This window comes from Rhamphochromis longiceps, linkage group LG17 (genome assembly GCF_057381845.1).
Source record: "Rhamphochromis longiceps isolate RC_006_pf linkage group LG17, R_longiceps_female_GT1.1, whole genome shotgun sequence".
Classification (NCBI taxonomy): domain Eukaryota; kingdom Metazoa; phylum Chordata; class Actinopteri; order Cichliformes; family Cichlidae; genus Rhamphochromis; species Rhamphochromis longiceps.
This window is the reverse complement of record NC_140573.1, coordinates 11,121,107-11,145,549: the sequence shown is the minus strand read 5'-3', so window position 1 is coordinate 11,145,549 and position 24,443 is coordinate 11,121,107. Positions and strand designations below refer to the sequence as shown.

The following is a 24,443-nucleotide window of genomic DNA, read 5'->3' as shown; positions in this document are numbered from 1 at the left end:
TTTCATTATGGTATTATACTGCCGCTGCAAACACACACACTAATATAACTAATCTCCGTACATTATTCGTGAGTTGATCCATCAAGCTGTATTGTTTTCCTAAACATTACTCCAAGTCAATTTTATGAGTACAACTGTGCCACACAATGCAACAAGACACTAATGATGATTAAAGTCAGTAAAGGACTTGTATCACAAAGTAGCCCTATAGCATCTACAGACACAGCAAACAAATTATCTAAATGGCAGAGCTTCCTCGTTGTCAGTGTCCATAGTCCACAGTTGTGGTGGTGAGGGGGGTGTGCTCCACTCTGACACTGGTGAATACGGTGCGTCTTCACTCCAATCTTCAAATGTAGGGTTCGTGGCTGGATCTTCAGAGACTAAAGATTGCTCAGTATCCCTGGTACCAAGTACCAAATATGTACCAAGTTCTGTCACTCTGATGGTTGATTGAGCAGAAGGGCTGGAAGATGCCATTTTCATGGAGAATTTCAAGCCCAACAGATGGGAATTACCGTTCTTTTCCAAAGTTGCAGCTGCTAGAGACACAGTGGCCCACTCTACGGTTTTTGAAAATTGCTGCCACACCTACCCGCACCCTTTAAGATCAACCCACTTCCAGATCACGCCCCCCTTCTGTTATTTTAAAAAGAAGACCGCCGTCTCATTCCTTCAAACCTTTTTTTTTTTAGCTCAACAACAGAGAGAAGTATGGCCTCTACAGCCCTGCGCCACCCTGCGGAGGAGGAGGAAAGTTCTGCGGACGAGGGCACAATATTACCTGACACGCGCGGTTCCTATCGCCCCTTGGAAAAGCCGCAGCAAGCGGACGAGCTTGACGGTTGGGCATCTTCTTTGTTCATCGATACCGTGAAAACCGCGGTGTATCATCTTGTCAACCTAGTAATCAACAAGTACCTCACTGACGAATGCAACGGTTGTATGTCCGATCAACCCCGCCAGAAACAGCACGAGTGTACGCGAGTGTTGGAGGATGACTTTTACGCTGAAAATTATTACAGCATCAGAAAAAGACTCCTCACCCCTTGTTTCATTCCATCCATTCAACGGCTGCTGATTGCTCGCAACATCAAAATGGACGACGTCAAAGTCTGCATGGTGGCGGAAACTCTCTTGCACGAACTGAAATCGGAAAGGAAAGTCTTTGACGCCATCGCCGAGGCATACACCAAACTGGTAGGGTTGGACATGGTGAAAATCAGACAGCTACGGTTGGTCGCAGAGTGTTACAAAGGTGGCTGCTAATTTTTTCTCTGAAAGACTGATTTTTTCATTCTTAGAACGTGTAACCAACATTTTACCAAACCATGTATTCTACATTTAGTGCATTTAAAAAGAAAATGTACCCACGTAACCGGTGATGAATTGTGAAGTTACAATTCTTTTCTGAAAAAGCATTTTTATTTTTGTATATAAATAAATGTTGATGTTGTGCTATGGGATTGTATGTTTCAATTTTACTTATAATGTACCAAATCACTACAACAGGCGGCTCAAGACGATGCCATCCAGAGTAAGGATCTTGTTAGCCACAGTGTTTCTAAGATTTTTACGCCCCGTTACAATAACCTCAGTTCTATCTGAACTTAGAAGCAGAAAATTAAAGCTCATTATGTGTCTAAGACATCCCGGCGGTTTAACCAATAAAAGCGGGTATCATATGCATAGCAGTGAAAATGTATGCTATGCTATGCCTTCTAAAGCACGTATAATGTAAACAAAACTGGTCTTTGCACAGAAGCCTGTGGAGCTTCATAATTAACCTCAGTGTGTGAAGAGGACTCTCCATTTAATAATAGCTGTAATAACATGTTATGGCCAACGGTGTTAAACGCTGCACTTGGGTCTAGCAGGGAAGATTTCAACATTTCAATATGAATGAAGGCTGAAAACTGATTAGATTAATGTCTGATGATCTTTTCTATGCTTCAAGTTTGTAACACCAAACATATTAAAGGATGATATAAGGTTCATAGGAAGAGTTTAATTAGACACACATTTACTATTTTTCTTTATACTCTTTCTTTCTTGATGTTTAATATGCTTACTATCAGAGGAGAAAATGACCCTTGTGTAGTTTAAAAACTTTTTATTTAATCAAACTGTAATGTTGTTGAACTCTGACGGACGTGTCTTTTAATCTTGTCAACAGTCCTTAATCACCTAAATGTGCCATTTCTCATCTTGTAAAATGTTCCCTCTGCTTCTGTTGCACATCTCCCCGGACACTCTCTGCTTCACCTGTCCTGTGCAGGTGGTCCAACCCCTGCCTGCCTCCTTAAACTGGGGTGTTTAAATCTCTTTACCTCTGTTGTGAACTTCACACAAAGTTTGTGGTAACAAAATCAAACTGAGGAGGATCTCGTTTGAAAAAAAAAACCACACAGTCACGAGACAAAATAAAAACAGACTGCTCAAAGCAGAGCCCTCGCAGCTGGTAGTACAAAAACACAGTGACAACATGCATATTAGATACCCTCAGTGCCAAAAGCATAAATATGAAAAAGGTGGGATCACCAAGAATATCCTAAAAACGGCGTTGAGGTGGGTGTTACAGTGAAAAAACAAAAAGCAGCCAAATTTTCATCTGAAAATGTTGAATTTTAGTAAAAACAATGCTCTGTAGTTTGATACTGGCGTTACAGACAAAGCGGATGTTTAAAGCCTTTGGACGCTCATTTGAAATGCACTCATTCTCCTTATCAGCTGGAAACATTAAAGCCGTAAAATGACTTTTTCGAACGGATAAAAACTATTGAACAACAGCAATGATGAGCCTGTACCAGAATTTGAATGTACATGTGTTGAAGGTGCGGGTCTTGTTGAATTATTAAACATACTTTCTTTAATTTTTCGAGCCACAAAAACAACAACTTTTAATTTTCTTCTGCTTGAGTATCGGCCTCGGGTAGTTCTACTTATCATTGCTCAGTCAGTTGTCTGTTTGTGCTACTTTTTTCAAGGAGCAGCGGATTACTGGTAAGGGTGACTTTATGTGTTTAGTTACTTAAGTGGAAGTACTGTGGACAGTTTTACCTTACATACATAGAACTGCCAGTACAGCTTCTGAGGTAACTGTTTACAAAATGTTATATTCTATCCACAAATTCTTTGCAATTTTACATTGATAAACATTATCCTTAACACATTTGGCCCACATAAAGTACTATGGCCATCACACGGTCATTTAGAATTGTTTAAATAACTCGTGTCTTAAGTCATGCCAAATAACAAAAGTCGCATGGTTCACTTTTATATCACAAAATGTTAGAAATATAAGTCGTTCATAACAAACTGAAAGGCTGGGAGTTTAAAATGCAAACCGATGGAAGCAGAAGTAGAAGACTATAATGTCACAGAGCACACGGTGTCTATTATTGTGTAGACATTTATAAATAAGAGCTTAATAAAGATGCTTAATTTCTTAAGAAATAAACAGGTGGAGTGATCTTTATCAAAAGTGGATGTTGCATCTGTGGCTAAACCCCTGTACCCAAAAACTTTAAAAATCTACTGTGTGTGAGGCTGTGTAAGTAAAGCTTGCCCTTCACACCTGCGTGTAACAAACCATTTGTTGGGGGTTGTGGATTTCTGCTTACAACTTACAATCTCAGTTCTAAATGAAATTCAGATGTTTTTTTTAAGTATGGCTAATGTATTATTTGACTTCTAAGGCCCACACACACACACACACACACACACACACACACACACACAACAACACGGAGAAGAAGAAGAGGGGGTCGTTTTACAATGCATCATAAAAACGCAATCATTCATCTTCCAACTGTATCTTTCTGTTCTGGCTTTAGAATCATTGGTTGTTTACTGAGCCGTACTTTGGGAGTCATACTGTTGTGATACTGGGGAAAAAGGGTAATGTTTGATAGACTAAACCCTTACACACATAACTTGAAAAACCTAAAGAGTGTGTGAGACTGCTAGCTGTGTTGTTCAGCAATAAACTCATCTACAAATGTGTTAGTAAAGAGTGACTTGTACTTCTGTCCCATTAAGCAATGGTTTAACAAATTTCACTGCAAACTATAAAAGGAATCTGGATTTAAATAGAACATAGTAGTGCAGGAAACACTAGTATGTGTCTATGGAACAAATCTCCTTCAGCGTTCAAATGACCAAAGTGAGGCCTACAGGCGTTTCTCTCAGTTGGTTGTGTTCAGGGAAAAAGCAGCTAAATACACTGTGACTGCTCCACATTGTTAGTGGGTTAACTCTGGATATCTGTAGGTTTTGTCAAACTTGGAGTGAACAAAAGCAGAAAAACAGTAAAAGATGCAGACGGTGAAAGTCTGGTTTATTTCATGAACACAATGAAACATTTTACAGTCCACAGAGCAAAGTAGCACACATGATAAATAGATACACATAACACGGACAGTGAGAAGTAAAACTCGTCGTCTTACCACATGTTATATTCTGTAAACTTAAAATAAACCACAGAAATTAGAGTTTAGTGTTTTAAAGTCATTATTAAAAGCATGAGTCAACATTACTGAAGTGACACTTTAACGATGCTTCATATGATCGTGTTTATGATGATAAAACATGTTCTCTCATTAGTAGTTGTCTGCGCTGTCACTTGTCATGAAAATGTCCTGAGTCAGGGTTCCTCTTCAATTACCATTGATCATTAATAGGACGCACAAAAGATTTGTTGCATTATCCCCATAAACAACACACTTTTATAGAAATCATTGTGACACAGATATTTAGATTCTTGCTTCACAATGTGCACGAACTCAAAATCTTTAGCTTCATATTTATAAAGTATCGCAAAGAATACACTTATACCATTGTATGAGCTACACTTCTTGTGAAAAACTGATTGGTAATGCGTTAGAGAAAAGCTCCTGCTGTGACCTTCCTTCTGTGAGGGCACACACTCACTCACACTCACACACAGAGAGAGAGAGAGAGAGAGACAGAGAGAGAGAGAGACAGAGAGAGAGAGAGAGAGAGAGAGAGACAGAGACAGAGAGAGAGACAGAGAGAGAGAGAGAGAGAGAGAGTGAGACACAGAGAGAGAGACAGAGAGAGAGAGAGAGAGAGAGAGTGAGACACAGAGAGAGACACAGAGAGACACAGAGAGAGAGAGAGAGAGAGACACAGAGAGAGAGAGAGAGAGAGACACAGAGAGAGAGAGAGAGAGAGAGAGAGAGAGAGAGAGAGAGAGAGAGAGAGAGAGAGAGAGAGAGAGAGAGAGAGACAGAGAGAGAGAGAGAGAGAGACACACAGAGAGAGAGAGAGAGAGACACAGAGAGAGAGAGAGAGACACAGAGAGAGAGAGAGAGAGAGAGAGAGAGACAGAGAGAGAGAGGGGGGGGGGGATTTTCACTTGTTGTTGGCTTTAATATGAACAGTCACATAAAATTCATTCCAGTTTTTTTTTTTGCCTTTGCTTCAATTAAGATGTTTCTTTAAATCTACAACAGCTTCCTTTTCAAAAAAAGTTTACTGACATAGTAAGGAAGTAGCTAGGGACCTCAGTAAGTATGAGCAACGATAGCTTAGGGACAGTTTCTACAATAAACAGGATTTCATCATCTGCTGTTCGTATTAAAAAAATTCAGCAGACCCTCAGAGTGCGGATACAAACTGTTTTCAGCTGTAGAGGTAGAGGTACGCTTCATGTACTTATCAACATACAGTTTAGCGGAGTGGATTAGAGTGCATTGGTGCTTGGGCCTCTTTTATTTAGCACGGTTATACCATTGTGAATTTAGCTATACGAATATGCTCAAGAGTCTATCATATGTTTGACATGGAACTAAAAATTCGAAAATATATATTTTTTAAATCAGTAACTTTGCAAATTTAGAGGAAATGTTTTCGGACAACATATGTGTCACGTTTTAAAACAGGTTTTGAATAATTAGCACTGACATACAGACATTTATGTCCTGGGTATAACAGACATGCTTACCTTGTGAAAGGCCCTCGGATTTCTTGGAGCAGAGAAACACTCTGTATTGTTGCTTTTCTCTATTGTATAAGCAGCGCCCGACTGCCAGAAACGCTCTGTGTGGTTAGCAAAGTCGGCTCCAACGCACGTTCAAGTGAAAAAATAAAAAGTTAAAATGATATACCTTGCGGCAGTTGTGAAGTAGTGTGGAAGATACTGTGTGTCTGATGGGGTGTTTTTATATAGGTGGGGCTACTTTCAGTTGACCTCTGAGATGTAGAGATAAAAGAGCATGATGTAAGGAAGAAAGGTGGCAGGCCTTTGGAGACTCTGTTGGACATGGTTTCTGTTGGCCTCTGACATGATAAGACTAGTTGCATTAAAGCCATTAACTGTTTGTGAAGAAACATCTTTGGGCTGAGATGCTCTTGATAAGGAGCATCTTTTGTTGCTTTGTAGACTGTTGGGCACCTAACTGCACCCCCTCTGATTAGCTATGTGTAATCATCGAGTCTAACTGTTGCAGACTAGTAGATAATTATAAGACTAGTTGCATTAAAGCCATTAACTGTTTGTGAAGAAACACCTTTGGGCTGGGATACTCTTGATAAGGGCTCCTCTTTTGTTGCTTCATCCCTTTTTACAGACTGTTGGGAGCCTAACCGTACCCCCTCTGTCTAACTGTTACAGAGTGCGCCTAGGTGTGAATATGTGTTTTTAGAAGTATCACAGTTTATTTCTAAAAGAATACATGTTGTTTGCGGTGCTCTATTTAAAACTATTGGCCTGTGAAACTTTTAGAAAAGTGAAATGCCTCTAAAGTAGTTAAATCATCTATGTGTAATCATCGAGTCTAACTGTTGCAGACTAGTAGATAATTATAAGACTAGTTGCATTAAAGCCACATTGAGGTTGATACAGCGCAAGTGTGAATATGTACTTTTAGAAGTATCACAGTTTATTTCTAAAGGGATACATGTTGTTTGTGGTGCTCTATTTAAAAACTACTAGCCTGTGAAACTATTAGAAAAGTGAAATCTTCCTAAACTAGCTAAATTAAATGCTGTGTGGGAATACCCGGTTTTTAGAAGTATCACTGTTTATTTCTAAAGGGATACCTGTTATTTGCGGCCCTCTGTTTGAAAACTATTTGCTCCTAAATAGCACTGAAGAAAATGCAAAAGGCTCCTAACTAGTTAAAATACCCCTAAAGTAGTTCAATTAAATCATCTATGTCTAAATAACAGAACTCTGAGACCTATACAATCCTTTAAAAAGAGTTTAATTAAAACACATAATGGTTTCATTAAATAATACGCTATTAAACACATGTGAACTCATATGACCCCTGGACCCACATGCACGTGCAAAAAGTCCGTTCTCGCGCACGTGCACACGCACATGGACGCGGCGGGGGATAGGGGAGGGGGGGAAATGCCCGTGGGGGTGGGGGCAAAAAAGCTATAGGTATATTACTACTGTCCAGTCATCCAGTTTATGATACATTAGCAGACAATCCAGAGGCTTAAAACTCGTTGAGAGGTTTTTTTCTAAAACCACATTATGAGATCACTAGCATAAGCTTTTTAAATTTGTTCTCAATTTTAATCTACTTTTCTAGCATGCTTTATGTGAAGCAACTCGCAAGAACAAACAGAAATTGATCTAAGTGAGGTTCACAAACTGTCCATTTCACTTTTGCTTGTTAACAGATCGAGAAAGGTCGACGTAACGTGGTTACTATAAAAATTTGCCATCCAGTCTTGGAAATTTAATGACTGGGTTAACTGAGCTTGTGCAGTACAAGGATGCTAGTGAACCAGTGTTGGCCACACCCCGTCTACTACTGATATCAAGACCTTTTCACTGCATCTTTCAGCCAGATGCTTCGTGTAACAACTGAGTAGCGTAGACTATTGAACAGCTGTATATCATTTTAAAGTGTTGAGGCTTCTCCCAGATATTGCGAGTGGTTTATCTCATAAAGATTTTACAAGGCTCCACATGGCTGCTGGAAGATAACAGAGTCTTTCCAGATGATCCCAAAATCTAGGAACAAATCTGAAAACTGTGGTGGAGGTTTAAGGGAGTTGGATAAGTTGGGGAAAAAGTCATATATTGCATGCCCTTCTTGCCTTCATAAGGCAGTTCGATAGAGATGACAACAACTGGGCAAAGAGAAAGGTCTCATCAGAAATTTCTGGGATGTCTTTTCTACATTTTTCTTTAATATACAAAGAATGGGATCTGCTAGCATATTCCCAATAGAGCTGCCAGAACATAAAAGCTCAGAAGAAACCAGCACATGAGTACAAATAAAGTGAGCAGTAAAGAATCATACTGGAATTTCCAGTAGAACCAGGCAACAAGTTCACCATCAAGAAAACTACACTCTGTCCCTTGAGAGTTCTTCTTCCTCTCCTCTCCACTTCCTGTTGGTTTGACCTCAGCTGTTTCCCATGACCACATTTCTCTGGGGCGCTGTCACAGCATGCATTTTTACTATAGCATATAAATAGTCTCCCTTGCTGTATGATCTAAAGAGGCCAGGCTATTTGATAGATACTTACCGAATACCAAAGCAGCTATGGCAAACAACAAATTCAAAGGCCAGAGAAGCCAAGACAGCATTAGAGGACAATTTCCCTTTCCCCCCCAGCCACTGTCTAAAGCCTGTATTGGCTGCCTTTTATACTCCAAGGGCATCCATTTTGCCAATCACATTAGACTGACACAATCCAACCAATTGAATTAAGCTGCAAAAATAACATCAGCATCATCACCAAGGCAATTCCAGCTCCTGTTACTCAGCATCGCAGCAAAGTGTTTGATTATTTTAAATGAAGGGCACTGGGCAGAGAGAAGATGCTTTCCCCTCACATAGAACAAAAGGCCAACATTCCAGGTGGCAGGTAAGGTTTCTTCACGTTTGTCTGCTGAAATGCATCCACCAATTTCAGCTCACTTTGCACATTTTTCAAATGTCATACTCTTTATGCTACTATGCTATTAGCTGGAAAAATGCAAAAACAACTGGGGGAATTTTAGTTTTTTTTAAAAAGGGTGGGGCCACTTATAGAAGCAATACATAGCAAGAGACATAATCATAATAATGAGGTATTAAAACAAACTTTTGCTATTATAAAAAGGAAAAGAAAACCTTATTTTTTATATTGTTTCTATATGGTGTGCTATTTGTAAAACACCTACCCTTAGTTATGGTAATGCGTTACTGGAAGACAAACAGTTGGACCCAGGCAGCTCCCATCTTTCAGTATTTATTGTAAACTCAAACATGCAGTCATTTGCAACTGGAAATTATCACAGATGGCAGATCCAGCCATCTAACAGAACTGATTCCCCCATTTCAAATTACACACCACGCATGCATCTTTTCATTACTGATCTCAGCTGCTTGCCAGCATTGCTTTGCATCACTGCAGCTCAATGCAGGGTACATTTGCAATACTTGGGCTTTGCAGGGCTTACCTGGCATAAATGTCTGCAGCACATCAAAAACCAAGTAGAAAAACCATACATCTATAATGTGAGCACCATAAACACCAATTTACTCGCTTTGAATGTGTTCACTGAAACTTGAACTGTGCACTGAAATGCAGGCAACATTATAGTTAGTCAAAAAACTCCCCGACCTCTTCAGAGGTGTGAAAATAAATATGTGAATGATGTGGAATATCATTTTCTCCCTGTGGTCGGGTGCTCGCCTTAAGAACAAGTCTGAAGCCGCCTTCAAAACATGTTTACCTGTAGGTTACAGTAACTATAGAAGCAGAAGAAATATAACAGATGAGGAGAAGTCAATGAGTTACCATAGTAGGACAAAATCAAAAAAGCTTTCTTGTTGCTTGTTCTCCTCTTAGTCTGCAAAAATACTTTTGAGTCTCTCCCCTTTCACTTTATTTTCTTTTAGAAAAACTTCTTGTTTTCCATCTACTTCCCCTCTCTTCATTTTCTTTCATCATCTGTGTTTTCCTCATCCTCCTCACGTCATGTTTGTGCATCCTTTTCATTTCCAGCTGTCCTCCCTACCATCATCTATGCATTTCTATCCATTTGCTCTACAGTCCCGTCTCAAAGAAACAGAATTAAATCTGCTTGGCAGCTGCCAGGATTTTGTGAACGCGTATATGTGTGCCGACGCTAAACCACTGCCCAAGGGGATATGTGAATTTAACAACGTCATCAAGTTATCACACACACCTGCATATCGAGCAAGGCCAGGCTTGCAGCTAAGTAGCCACACAACAGCAAACATCTTATTTGTACGAAACGCTGAAAGACTTTCACTGTCCTCCTGGTCCAAAGAGAAAAGTTACTATCACACTGCACCACAATACCAGCAACTTTCATTTGGTTTGGATTTTTGCCTCCAAAAGTTACATTTCATTCAAAGTTTTCATTCTCTTCTCCCAAGATGATTTCAGCGTTTTATGGGATGCAAATTTACACTGATTTATTAGAGTATTTAAATACAAGCATCTTTACAACCCTCAAGGGAAAGAGGAAAATACTTAGTGTAATTTAAGCCCATAAAAGTACACAATTTCCAGTAAAGGATCACCTACACTGCACTCTTTCCCTCAAAGACAATACTTATAACAGCTTGACTGACAACAATTGATATGTGATTTAAATTAATATCATAAAGAGTTGTTTCACGCTTAAAGGTGTGTGTTGGGTTTAATTTTACACCCCTGGTTGAATCTCTGAAATGCTTTCATGAGCTCTGAGCCAACAGATTTCTAGCCTATAAAACATGACTGCAGATATGTACCCAGGATAATTTACAGCTAGTTATTACTTGTGTGGAATTTAGCAGTTCTGCAGTTTCATCTTTCTTGCTAAATACAGCAAAATGTCCTCAGCATGTTATTAAAAAAACAAAACCATCCAGTGTCTGAGGGATATTTGTGAGGAAGTTTTTATGCCATGTAACTTGAATGTGTCCTGCAATAATTGTAACTTAATAGTTACATTAAAAAGCCAATTTAGAAAAACAGTAAAAGAAGTTAAAGAAGTGAGTGCGAAACAGTTCTGCTTCACTTTCACCTCCAAGCACACAAAGTCTTAACTCCTAGCAGTTCAAACATGCACACTAGTTCAGTGCAGCGATTAGAAGGGATTTAAATGGTTAAGACTCTCCGGAGCTTTACCGTATTTCTCTCGCTTTTTTGCAACAAATAATCCTAAAGGTAAAAGTGCCCATACACCAGTCTTACCTTGAGAGAGTTGCAGAGCGACACAGACGGGCTGCTGCCTGCAGCCTGCACATCTGCTGGGGATGTAATGCAAAGCTGATAGGAGACCCCCACTGCCAGAGTACTGATTACAGCACCCTGGTTTTGGGACTGTGTAGTCTTAGCGGGCAGATGGTATCATCCATTTCAGTTACTACAGTCAGAGAAAAGCCCCGACCCCGGAGTATCTGTCAGGACCGCAGCAGACAACGAAAAATTGAACTACAGTACGCGTCTTCGTTTTATTTCTCTAGTGCCAATTAAAAGGCATGTAAAAGTGGCGCTTCGTTGGCTACCTTAAAGTTACCTTCTGATGCTGTGGCAGGACCAGGCGGGGCAAATGCAAATCAAGGTGGTGCTAATTGGCTGGAAAAGCCCTCCGGCAGCACTGTCTTTGGAGGGTGGAGGAGCAGGACTTAAAGGGTGTCCTGCTCTGTCAGAAAAGGAACCCGTGTGCGTGTTATCCGCTGTGAAGGCTAGAGGCGTTTCTGTTTCTCTGCACCGTCATTTCTTTTAAATTATGATCTAAATAAAACCCCGATTAAAATATTATCAAACGTTTAGGTTACACGAGACTTTTCGGGTTTTTGAGTGTAAGTTAAATCTAATTATGGCCATTGGGTTACAGACTTGATTACTGAGTCACTTGCAGGTGGTACAGTTAGCACCATTTGCGATTTATTTTCAAGAGCAAAGGTAAGCAAAATTAAAAGTAAAATATTTAAACGAATACGAAACTTTCGAACGCAGTAGCTAGTTAGCATTCCGGCTTAGACATCCTGATAATTTACATGCTAATCAATAGGGCGCCTTTTCAAATTAAGTTTAAACCAATGACTGTAGAAAACTGTTTTCTATAGTCATTGGTTTAAACCTGGACAAAAGAGGTGAAACAAAATCAACCCACAAATAGTCATTAGCCAACTCTAAAGTTGTATATACCTTGTTCACATTGTAGACTTTATTTTTTAGAAAAATAGAATTAATAACTTAATTAAATGTACGTTTCCACCTGGTCTCCCTAACTTTCATGTTTCGTCTGCTACTTTCAGGCGAAATCGTCTTCCTTTCAAAATAAAGACTGAACTAAAACCTAAAACCACTTAACTTTATACGTGAGTTTTTGTTCTGCGTTGTTGTTTGTTTGTTGTATTTGTCACCTCACTTTACACTTTGAAACTAAATCTGACGGTTTTTAAGTTACAAAATATAGCAAATCAATTCATCAAGAAACGTAAGCGAATCAGCAACAATCCCTCAAGAAGGGCTGATCCCAAAACGCATACGGCTCTTTGCATTATCACAATATCTAACTACTGGTATTACTGGGCAGCAACTGGGAATAATCGTGTCGTATTTAAGAAGGGACGATGCCATCTTGTGGAGGAAAATGAAAAGCCACAAAGAAATGGTTCCTTCCAAAGTAGCACTACCTTTACTCCACTAACGTTGAGCTTTGAAAGTCATATATTTAAATGGCTATAGAAACATTATTGGTATACAGTGCTAATCTGCACTGTATGTTATGTATTTCATCTGGAAAACTGCTTTTCCAAATATGTGGAAATTATTTTGTTCTGAGTCTTTTGTACTGATGAAATTTGAATAAATAGTTAATAGTGTGCCACGAGTAGTTCCCAAGAGTAGGCAGAGAGGAAATAGAAAAATGTATGTATTATCAGGTAAAATGGTGCCAAAAGACTTCTGAAATATTTTCAGCTGTCCCTTTAGAGATACAGTCACTATTTCACAGAGGTAATCAATCACTGATTCACTATATCTGGTGCCCCTTTGTAGGTTATCTACAGATACAGAGGTTAGAGGGCAGATATGATGGTAGCCCCCCTTTGGATATCTGCTGTCATGTTCAAATCTGTTAAATGTTTTCTTTTATTTAATTTTCATCCTTTGGAAGTTGATTATTGATTCTATAAAATATAACATCACCTGTTTTCTTTCCATTCACCTAAAACGGCAACATAAAACTGATCTGATCTGACAAGTTACAAAATAAATACATAATAAAATAATTCTGTCACCAATGTAAAAATAAATCCGTGATAATTACAAAGTGTCCATCCATCCATTCGCTACCGCTTATCCTTTTCAGGGTCGCGGGGGGCGCTGCTGCACTGGGCCCTGGTCTGGATGGGCCTGGGCCCCCTTTCCCTGGCGGGTCGCGGAGTGTGGGAGTGCCTACTGGGGTCAGCGGGGGAGCTGGCCCCAGGGAGGGGTTACCTGCCCCTCCCTTCCTTCCCTCCCCATCTCCAGCTGCCTCCCTCTTCCCGCTCCTTAAGCCCAAAAACAACACACGAAGCACAGAGCACACCGTCGTAAATTCCCCCTAATTTTGGTATGATCCGAGCTCAGGCACTAGGCGACTGAGCACAGCACCCATGTGAGCGAGGGGGGAGAAGCTGCTGCCTGCGAATTTGCTGCAGACAGAGGAGAGCTTAAGTTTGACCAGGTACCAAAGCAAATCATTCGTACTTAACTAATAATGTAAATATGACGGTGTATCACAAAAGATTGATATCAAACTGATCACTTGGTTGCGTTACTTGCTCTTCGAGTGAATCAACAAATGGATAAATAAAAAGCCGAACAGCAATGCTGATTTTTTAGAGTCTTAGCTTACATTTCATATTTTCAGTTGTTTCCCTCCACGGCTAAACAAACTCTCTAAATCGGTTTCAGTTGTGTACTGATGAACACAACAATGGACATAAGGAGCTTCTTTCAAAGAAAAAACTCAGGTAGATGTTATTTTATATATTATACTTTGGATGTTGTTCAGTATATCTATGCAAAACAAGAGGAATTTCAATACACAGCAGGATATTCACAGTTGAAACCAGATATTTACATACACTTTATGGAGAAAACATAAAAACTTTTTTTTACTGTTAAACATCAATTTAGAGTAAACTTTTGTTTTAGATAAATACATGTTGAAATATCTTTTGAATTAGTTAAATGTCAGAATAAAAAGAGGGAGCTGTCTATTTTAATCACTTTCATCAAATTTAGGAGTACATATACACTAAGTTTATTGTTAATTAATAAGAAAACTCCAGACAATTCCATTCTGAGCTGAAGAAGCTTCTGATAGGTTAGTAGAGTCCATGTGAGTAAACTGGTGGCACAGCTGTGGATGCATATAAGGCAAAACACAGAGCCTGTTTCTTTGACATGGGAAAATCAAGAGATGTCAACCAAAACACCAGGAAAAGAATTAGACCTCCATAAGTGTGGCTCAATTTGAATACAATTTGGTGCCATTTGCAATTAAGAAATACAGATAGTTTCTCTCTTTACTCTTAAAGTTAACAAATATGTTTTTTATATCTATCAATCTAAAAAAATAAACATTTAGTCTGATTTGATGTTACAATTAAAAAAGTGTTTGTGTTTTTATCTGAAGAGTATGTAAATATCTGGTTTCAACTGTATATTTGATGATGTTGGTGTTTGGCTTGATTGTCAGCACAAAGAGTGAGAGAGAGGAGCAGAGAGGGAGAGAGAGAATGAGGACAGAACAGAGATGGAACAAGAGCAGGTGAGACACACATGTTAGTCAAATGGTTGTTTGCCAAAACTCATCAGAACATGTATCTAGTACCTAGTGTTTGTTTTTAGATACCATTTGTTACTTTTCAAATTCTATATTTATTAAGTTTTGCAGGCTTGTTTGCACAACGAGGCTAAATAATTATATAAACTTTTCTCAATCTAAATATTGTACTTTGGTAGAATTAAAAAATAAGTGTAGTGCAGGTCTATGATGATTTTTAGTGCTACTATCATCTAGTTCTGATTCTGGTTCTGTCTTGGTTACTGTTGTAGTCCTGTTTTAATTCTGGATCAGTTCTGGGTCTGGTTGAATTGGGGTTTAGTCCCTGTGTCTTGATACAGGCCCGACTTTGTTCTGCCTTGCTGCATATGTATATAGAATAGCATCTGGCTGCAGTTTAAAGACTTTTTTTGTCTCGGTCTTGGTCTTGGTCTCGTCTCGACTCGGTCTCGGTCTTGGTCTCGTCTCAACTTGGTCTTGGTCTTGGTCTTGTCTTGGTCTCGATACCCTCTGGTCTTGGTCTTGTCTTGGTCTCGATACCCTCTGGTCTTGGTCTTGTCTTGGTCTCGGATTAGGCGGTCTTGACTACAAGTCTACGCTGATCCCATGTCAGCCGTGTTTTATTACCTATGCTCTCGTCTTCACTGCTTTCCCACTCTGTGGCTCAGGTGGAGAAGGAACCCGGACTGGTCTGCTGTGGAGGTGGAGCTATTTTTGTGGTGGCGACTGGAGGATGCAAGGTTGCTTTAATGTGCTTATGTTTACAGTTTGTGACCTTTTTAAAAATGTATTTATTTTAGTAATGACTTTGGTGGTAGCGAGGCAAAATAAGATAAAATAGTCAGTTTTGTGTTAAGCCTCTCCCACCAGATGTGCAAAGGTATTTGAGGGCATATCAGTCCCGTTAACTCCACTGGGACGAGTTAATTTCGCTCCAGACCACTTGAATTACATCATGCTCAAAGGTTATTATTGATGCTTTGTCTTCCTCATCTTACTTAAGCATTTAGTAACTAACCCTTTGTAGTAGCCTGACACTGTTGTGCTGAACTGAATCCAGGTGGAGGCGTACAATGTGGAGGTGGAGGGCTGCCCCCTCATCTGCCGCTTTTCCACCATGGGCGCTGTGAGGAGCATCCAGCATAGCAAGATAGGTAAAGACATTTCCTGTCCTTCTCTGCCCTCTGTAGTGACTAGAGATGGACCGATCCGATATTACGTATCGGTATCGGTCCGATACTGACCTAAATTACTGGATCGGATATCGGAGAAAAATAAAAAATGTAATCCGATCCATTAAATATCACGAAAGCACCTCACAAAACTTGCAACACGCCGTAACTCACCTCAGAACGTTAGCACGTCGGAGCAGTATGCATCACGTGATAGAGCGGCTGTGGCATGCGGGACCTGTCGGTGGTCTGGATAGCATGTGGAGCTTCACTAGCAACCTGGCATTTCATCTCCGACAAAGTTATCCCCGAGAGAAGTAAAGCAAGTGTGTAAGTCCATCTCTGAATGTTTGTAAAGCATTCCCACGTTAAGCTTAACGAGCGACTGCCTCTCGCTCTCCGGCTGCTACTTCAATCGTGAAACTGCTTAAATGATCAGCTGATCGGCTTTTCTGTAGCGAGTCCGTCTTTCTTGTTTGTTTTTGGCCCACTTTGCACCAGAAAGAGGAAACCAGCGGCTGAACAACAGCAGCACATTTAAGCTTGATAAGCTGTTGTTAGAATTTATTTAATATTACTTTCTACACCAGGATCTTTTCTACGTAGCTGACGCTGGTAACTGTGCAGGGGCGGATCTAGCAAAGTTTAGCCAGGGGGGCCGATAGGGCATTAACTGGGAAAAGGGGGCACAAAGACATACTTTTCTTTCTTATTCTCATTTAAAATGTCTAGCTTTTAATAAATAATTATCTGACACCCAAAGTTTTAATTTGATGTAAAACGAATAGAAGTCAATTACTGTATATAGTGACTATTAAGTCTAATATATATACCCTAGTAAGCTATAGTACTTTTTCCTTTGGGAAGGTACCATCTGTGCAGTCTGCAATTTTGTTGAAGAAAGATGTTGAATCTATTTAATATTTCTGTGCATTTTTTTTCACACTGCATCAAATTAAGGTTGATTACGTCGATTAAGCATCATGAGGTGGAGCGTGAGGGGTGGTTCCCTATTTTTTATTTATTTATTTTTGTTGTTGCTGGGAGTTGGAACCCTATTAGTTAGGTTGCTTAATATTTACGCTAAGTACTCTTTAAAATACCAGAATAGGGAGAATGGTGTAGGTCTAAGTTTATTAGATTGATCAGTATTGCTGAACTATGAAATATTTTTTTTGTATACAGGTATAACAGAATAGCTTTAGTGTAGTTGTTGTTTTAAACTTGAGTATGAACTTGCAGACTTGCAAAATGCAGCAAGATATTTTAAAAAACAGTTTTGTTGATTAAAAAACACTATATCGGATTCATATCGGTATCGGCAGATATCCAAATTTATGATATCGGTATCGGACATAAAAAAGTGGTATCGTGCCATCTCTAGTACTGACATTCACTTTTTTGCTGTCTGTCTCCCATATGTGAGCAAAATGGCTTCAAGTGATGACAGTGTAAACTGGAAAGGCATCAAAAACAAAGACACTAGACACTGAAAAATCTTGGGTTTTATCACTGCCTCCTCTGTGCTCACTCACTTCTAGGAGACTACCTGGTGACCATTGAGGAAAAGAACAATGCCACCTACCTGAGAGCATACACCAACTGGCGTTACCAGGTACACAAGAACCATCTCGAGTCCAAATCACCCAAGAGTAAAAATAGGACAGAAACCTCCTTGTGGTTAGGGGAAAAAGTGGTTGATGGCAAGTAGTTGCAGTGACCAATTGGTTACCCAGAGGTTGAATGCACACCACCTTTAACTAGGATTACCTCGCTCTGGTGGTATGCAACCTGTCTCCAAGCAGTGACTGCGGTCAGTCTCACAAAGCGTAGCAAAGGTTTGTAAATAACTAGCATCTAGATTATGAATGCAGATAGATGCTAACACATAATCAGTCAGTCAGTCAATCAGTCTGCTCTAATGGATGCAGATCATCTCCAATGCGTTTCTTTGGAATGGCAAACTTGACTCGGCTCATTGTGAATTAGTTTAATTATGGTTCCATACATAAATCTTATGTTGCTTTAATGTGATTAAACTAAGGAATATAATAAGCTTTTGTAAGAAAAAACTATCTCTCAGATTTAAACTGTGAATTTTTTGTAACTGGTAGTCAGATGTTGTTGTCAGATTGTTCTAGCTCTCTAGCTAGCTGTCTTCATTTGAACTGTACATCCTGTTATCTTCATATTGCAGTACACTATACAAAACCTTCAAATTGAGGTCACGAGCACCCTCAATCAGTCTCAATGGTCATATGTCCAAGCTTACCTATGTTAGAGACAGACTGTCAAAGCAAATGGTATAAAGGGCGTTTAAACATGTGCATAGTTATGGATAAATTATGCTGAGAGCAAGAAGAAATAAGCAAATTATATTCCACCAAAGGCAGTCTGCAGCTGTCATGTATATTGCTGTTTTCTAATTACACACTGGGAAATATGTTAATGCCTTATTTGCCCTCTGTTCAGGCAGAGGAGAAGGCCCGCGTTGGGGTTCGTTTGTTGGGCCACTTGCTGGGTGGAGCATCTGTGTGGGGTGGAGTGCAGATGGAGATTATTGAGATCCCTCTGTCAGAGCGGCCCATTGCCGTGTCTTGCTGCCCGGTTAGAGGAGACCTGCTGGTTGGCTCTGAGAACACTCTGGTTCTCTTTACGTTGAGACAACACAACCAGCAGAACCTGGTAAGAACTCAATTCTTAATCAAAGTTTACCTGCTTTATTGACGTTATGGAGTTTATCTGCATTTAAATTTACAATTCAATAATGTCTTTAATTTGTTAAAGACTGTTTATTTAAGTTTTTGTTACTTTTTTTGTGATAAGGGTCGATTTCAAGGTGCTTCAACCTTTGTCTGCTGCTCCACAATGCCTTCCACAGTAATTTCAGTGCTTCTTAAGCATCTCCGTTGGGCTTTGGTCTTCCTCTCATGCTGGACTCAGGACAGAATGGATGCTGCATTTATTCAATACACCATTTTGTGGTACTGATTTGTGATATGGTGCTTTGTGTGCCAGATGGGAGTCTTTAATGGGCCAATTCAGGCCCCCACGCCTTATGTTTAACATCCCTGCTTTAAATAATATCTCTTCAATATAATATGACGTCTTGGACATAAAGATTTTTTTTCCGCACATACTGTTGATAACTTGCACTCTTTTTTTAGAAGATTTTAAAGTATTTTCCAAATATGATGAGTACGTTTACAAGGTTTTGTTAAGGTGGCAGCTTAACACCATTTATTTTAATAGCTGGCTTGTGATGGACCGAGTTGAAAAACAGGAGGAGTCCCAGGAATTATTAGAAAAATATAGTTTTCATTTATTTAACCCCAAAAAATTATATTTACAAAAGCAATAAATGTTGAGCTCATAAAAGAGGTCAAAGGAACAAAACTGAACCCAGGCAAAGACTGCAACCTTAACAAACCAAATGACTGCCCAAACATACATAATTGACCTAAACATGAAATGACATACAAGGGTATATATAATGGCTGATCAAACCATTGTGACACATGAGGGGTAACAAACAAACACAATCATAAATCACAAACGATGCAGTACAATCTAGTTTGTTAGTAAACTAAACACCAAAGAAGAAACCAAAAACCCCATTAAACCCTAAACTCAAATATTTAATTAAATACAAATACTTTGTTTTTAAAGTAAAGAAAACACACATTCCCCCCTTCAGCAGGAAGTAGTGGTGTGGTCCAATTATCTTCCCTTGTATTTAATGGTTTCAACCCCTGGCTACCATCTTTTGTCCGGCAACTCCCAGGGATGATAGCAGGTAAGAAATAAAAGGACAAAGGTTAGTCAGAAAGCAAAGAAATGAAGTAGTATGAATACATAAGTAAACTAAATGTGCGCGCTTACAAATAGAACAAATGTATCCAAACCAATCAATAAAGTTATTGGAAACTAAAATGTATTACTATGTTCAAAATGAAGAATGAAAATACAAAAGTTACCGACTTTTAGAGTGTGGCCACGGGTTTGGCCATCACATGGCTGTAAAAAGATCAAATGTTGTGGTAACGTCTTTCATCGAAAATGAGCAGACTCACTGATAACCTACACACTATGTTACACTGGAATAATGTTTGTTTCTTTGGGAGGAAACTCAGGAGAATCAGAGTCTTCAGAGCAGCTGGCCAAACACTCGGCAGCGCTGCGGTCAGAGTCAAGGTAACTAAAAAACACACATTTATTAATTTATTAAGATATTTTCAGTCAAACACTCATTTTGTATCACAACTATCTATAAATCATCATCTGATCATTGATCAGAGAAGGATGTCTTACAATGAGCCGTGTGTATTTTATTTCATATGGCAAAGAGTTTACATTAGATGTGAATTAGGACTAAAAAGCTTCTGTTCAATAGGCCTGTTTTCTACCAACAGCTCAGTCTTCAAGTTCCAGCCAGAATCTTTCCGTCCTGGATTTTGAACGCTCCGTCATCCTGCACCTTCCAAAAATCACACCTAAGCAGGTGCTTTTCTTCACTTATTTTTATCTGTGACTGTGTCAAACTGTTATATCAACCATGTTCACTGCACCTATTTATATTTAAAAATGTAAGCCTTTTCTGAGTGGATAGCTTGCATTTACATAATGAGAGAAAGAGAACAATTTCTGTCGTACTGGGAAATTTCTAACTTAAGCATTTTTCCTCGTTTTTGTTTTTTTCCTAAATATTTTGACCGCTAGGTGGCACTGTGCGACACATATGTGGCTGTGCAAGGAGAGCTGGAAGTCTTGATATTAAAACTGGATGAAACCTCTGAACCCCAAATCCTGGAGGAACCACTGGACACAAATAACGGTAACGGCACACATGTAAATGCTCTATAATGTGTTTTAAGTTATGGCTTTAGGGTGATTTTTTTTCTTTTTAACTAGAAAGGGATGAGTACAGAGACCTTTATGAATATGAATTACATTACTAAAGCTGACAATTAGACATTTTTACAGAGTTCTCAAACATTCTTTTTGGTTTTATTCTACAGATTTAATACTAAGAAAACAACATAAAAAATGCATTCAAGCTCATACTTTTACATTGTCCACATGAAGCAGAGCATGAGACATTTTATCAAATGTAGGAGTGACCTGTGATATGCAATCTGTGATCTTTCTGCATGCACAGCAGAATATCTGGAAGACCAGGCTGACTTTCTGGTTGTTCCGAGACACCAGGAGTTACTTGGCGATCGAGCTAAAGACTGCGACATCCCAGTTAGCATTGAAAAAACCGGGCTGGAAGAAGGAAGGCAGTATGCACTTTCTTACGTTCTTTTCAGGTGTGTCTGCACTTCTGAGTTTGTTCCTTAAGAATACTTCTCCCAGCTGTGGTTTGACTGAACTCCCTCCGGTCCTGCAGGCACTTTTCTCCAGAGTTCTTCCAAGGATGCAGCATGGATGAGATGCAGCTTCACTTTGTTCTGAGTCAGCGAGGGCTGAAACCTAACTGTGTGGTTAAGGTGTTTTAATGCAGCGGCCCCCAACCGCCGGGCCACGGACCGTCGTTTGGTCGAGAGATGAGGCTCGGGTGTGAAATGTATGGTTTTCAGAGTTTTTATCGTTTTTTTATCGTTATTTTGTTATCGTTTTTATCGTTAACTCTGTTTTCCTGGGTCTTTCACGTGTGTTATGAATAAATCTTCTTTTTTTCCGGTACCGGTACTAGTTTTATTTTGTTGTATTTATCTGTGACACCTTAAAGGCCGGTCCGTGAAAATATTGTCGGGCATAAACCGGTCCGTGGCGCAAAAAAGGTTGGGGACCGCTGTTTTAATGTATATAGAAGAGACTGAAGTTTATATGTTATGGAATTATTTATAGGACTTGTTCCAAATCTTCATATGTCTATGATGTGTTGGTTATATTGTAGTGGTTTTCTTATGGGGAGGGTTTTGTTTTCCTTTGGTTTGCTGACCCCCAGACTTGGTCTATTCCAGATGCTCACCTGAATCAGGTAGAGTATAACAGGAAGCCATTTGCTTTTCAGAAGGGTTGGATTCTTTGCTGTATCACCATGTGTTCTCATTAATAAAGTACATTTTACTCCAGTCTCGTGCTATTTTAGTGGAAGTGACCCATGACCGTCGGCCAAAACTGACAATATGACTATTAAAAGTCTGAGTAATACTGTAATTTTCTGCTGCTCATTCCTGTGCAACATCCCATTTGGCCTCCCGTCATATTTCTTTTCAAGATTTTCTTATTTAATCACTAGTGTACATATATTTATATTTATAGATACATATATATTTAGTCATCTTTTCTCTTTTACCACGTCTCTCTAATATTTTGCTCTTTACTATTTTTCTATTTTTTATTTTATTATATTTTATTATATTTCTACTGTACCATGCTGCTGAGTGACTGCTGCTCGTCAAACACATTTCATTGCAATGTTGACCCTGTGCTAACTTGCATATGACAAATAAAACTGAAAACAGTAAAGGCAAAGGGAACACATCAAGTAAGGATTTCACACTCCCACTCACAACGGCACTTTCAAAGCATAAAGCCAAATATTTGAAAATTTCATTTTGAGGCATTTTAAAAATGAATGTGTTTGAGTTTCATTGCTCCAAAGCAATGTTTTCATATAAGCAAGACAACAACCAGTTTGCAACCATGTAAGTACAGTCCTCTATTGTAAACAGACGTGTTGGGAATCTGTCTGCGTTTATAAATTAGACAACAGTTATTTGCAGATCTTCATCAATCTGCCTGAGAGTGATTGCAGTCGGTCTGAGTTGGACTGCAACTGTTTTGAGTCAGGTTGCCTCCAAGGAGGCCGTTTATTATTTTCCTTTCCTAGTTGGAGAGATGGCTGTTGTTTTGTTTTTACTGTAGTGTGCTGGGCCATTAATGGCTCAGGGGCTGCAGCGTATCCGCGCCAACACCTAAGGCCAACATGGAATCACCGGTCAGACTAACATAAAGAAAAAATCTGTTAAATTACACATTTGTATTCATTAAGTCACAGACAATGAAAACAAGCAGAAATCAAGATGTAATATTTTTATAATTTTATTGATGTTAAATTAAAGTCCCAGCTTAGTTATGTTGTCAGTGCAAGTCACTTCAATCTGTATAGCACCAAAGGAAACAATGGTGTTTTCAAGGTGCTTCACACTGTAAGGTAACAACTTACAGTATTAAAAAGAAAACCCCAAAAGAACAAACCCCTCTGAGCAAGCACGAGGCGACAGTGGGAAGGAAAAACTCCCTTTTAAGAGGAAGAAACCTTCGACAGAACCAGGCTCAGGGCGGGGTGGCCATCTGCCGCGACCATTCCTGGGGATTTCAAAAATGACTTGATCTGATCTAAATGTAAAACTAGCTAATTTAAAGTGTCCAGTGAGTTTTAGAAAATATCTTGCTGTTGATATCACGATGTCACTATAAAGGGGAAATTTTGTTTCCTCCCTTAAACCTCCCAAAAAATGCACGCACCGATGAGAAGCACTTAGATATCCAACTTGGTTCTGGGAATATCTTTCTTTTGAAAGTTTTAACAATATCTTCATCAAGATCTTGGACGTTTAATTGCCAGAATGTCACAATAACCGCTGCATGCTTCCATCTTTTACAGAGGGATTTGAAAACCCTCTCGCTGAGTTTCTTGATCTTCTCTGGGGGGATTTTGTCGTATTCTGCCCTGATTTCACTCCAGATTTTCATGGTAAGCCGGTTGGAGATAGCTTCAGCATCTTCAATGATGAAGACTGTGCCTGATTTTTTTGCAACCCGGGAAATCAGTCCTTCCACAAAGATTTCCACTGAAAGTCTGCATCTTTCTTTCTTTTCATATGATTCCAGTCTATCGATAATTGTTACTGCCAACAGGTGTTCTTGGAATACTGAAGTAGTTATGATATTAAATATTGGTTGTCCCATTAAATTCATTGAATCCTCCTCCCCACTCCTCCCCAATGATATTAGTGACAATTTATGTAATTTGTCACAAATATCAGTGAAAATGGCATTAGCAATGCAGTCAAAATAATTCTGCACTTTTCGGTCTAAATGCAAATCCATCCACTTGAATTTGTCCAAGAGTAGATCCAACAAACGTTTTTGGTGAGAATGAGGGCACTTTAAAAGTTTACCAAGCTTTGAAAGCACAGCCTGAATTAATGTCTCTAACAAGGTGTTTTCAGGTGGCTCACAGTCTACAGAAGATCTGTGATTCTGTATCTTTTTATATGACTCCGTTTGACTTATGTTTGTTAACGGTGGGATGCTGGCTTCATGTTCAACACAGGATTTCTGCTGCTGGGGATCTGGAATTGGATTGTTTTCTGCTTTTGCAGCACTGTGTTGGTCAGCATTTTGACAGCGTTCTTCTGTGTTAGCTGTTTCTTGGCTGTTAGCATCTATATTCTGTGCTGTATCAAACTCCTGCTCAGCAGAATCGTCCAAAAATTTCACAGGTGACAAAAACGTTTTGCCAGTGGTGGTGTGGA

At 39.3% G+C, this 24,443-nt stretch overlaps 2 protein-coding genes and 1 long non-coding RNA gene across 14 annotated transcripts in view; 2 read left to right on the top strand and 1 right to left on the bottom strand.

Moving 5' to 3' along the window:
- The window catches only part of bcar3 (BCAR3 adaptor protein, NSP family member), an 80,146-nt gene extending 68,619 nt beyond the window's left edge, over positions 1 to 11,527 (bottom strand). For 2 of the 3 annotated variants that reach the window (XM_085386053.1, XM_085386056.1), the window contains exon 1: positions 11,188 to 11,527. The gene's annotated coding sequence lies outside the window, so the exon portion shown is untranslated. Of the gene's footprint in view, positions 1 to 5,968; positions 6,162 to 11,187 lie in introns of those variants that run through there. The other variant, XM_085386054.1, reaches the window with a different exon arrangement.
- Positions 11,528 to 11,680: 153 nt separating this feature from the next.
- LOC146649337 (uncharacterized) lies at positions 11,681 to 13,491 on the top strand. Its single transcript, XR_014908098.1, has 3 exons — positions 11,681 to 11,901; positions 12,258 to 12,320; positions 13,316 to 13,491. It is a non-coding gene; the product is annotated as an uncharacterized LOC146649337 (long non-coding RNA).
- A 55-nt stretch (positions 13,492 to 13,546) lies between these two features.
- On the top strand, positions 13,547 to 22,031 carry LOC146649336 (BLOC-2 complex member HPS3-like). Of its 10 annotated transcripts, none has more exons than XM_085386064.1 (11): positions 13,600 to 13,672; positions 13,903 to 13,961; positions 14,693 to 14,764; positions 15,840 to 15,933; positions 17,493 to 17,566; positions 18,424 to 18,636; positions 20,076 to 20,145; positions 20,364 to 20,452; positions 20,671 to 20,785; positions 21,110 to 21,263; positions 21,344 to 22,031. In XM_085386064.1, exons 3-11 carry the CDS (start codon positions 14,750 to 14,752, stop codon positions 21,450 to 21,452), a joined length of 933 nt encoding a protein of 310 aa, XP_085242190.1. In that variant the 5' UTR covers positions 13,600 to 13,672; positions 13,903 to 13,961; positions 14,693 to 14,749; the 3' UTR covers positions 21,453 to 22,031. The 10 variants fall into 10 exon arrangements, with proteins under 10 accessions (XP_085242195.1, XP_085242191.1, XP_085242193.1 ...); XM_085386066.1 differs by lacking the exon at positions 14,693 to 14,764 and adding an exon at positions 15,448 to 15,519 and having other exon boundaries at positions 13,618 to 13,672; XM_085386065.1 differs by lacking the exon at positions 14,693 to 14,764 and adding an exon at positions 15,448 to 15,519 and having other exon boundaries at positions 13,548 to 13,961.
- The last annotated feature ends 2,412 nt before the right edge of the window (positions 22,032 to 24,443 follow it).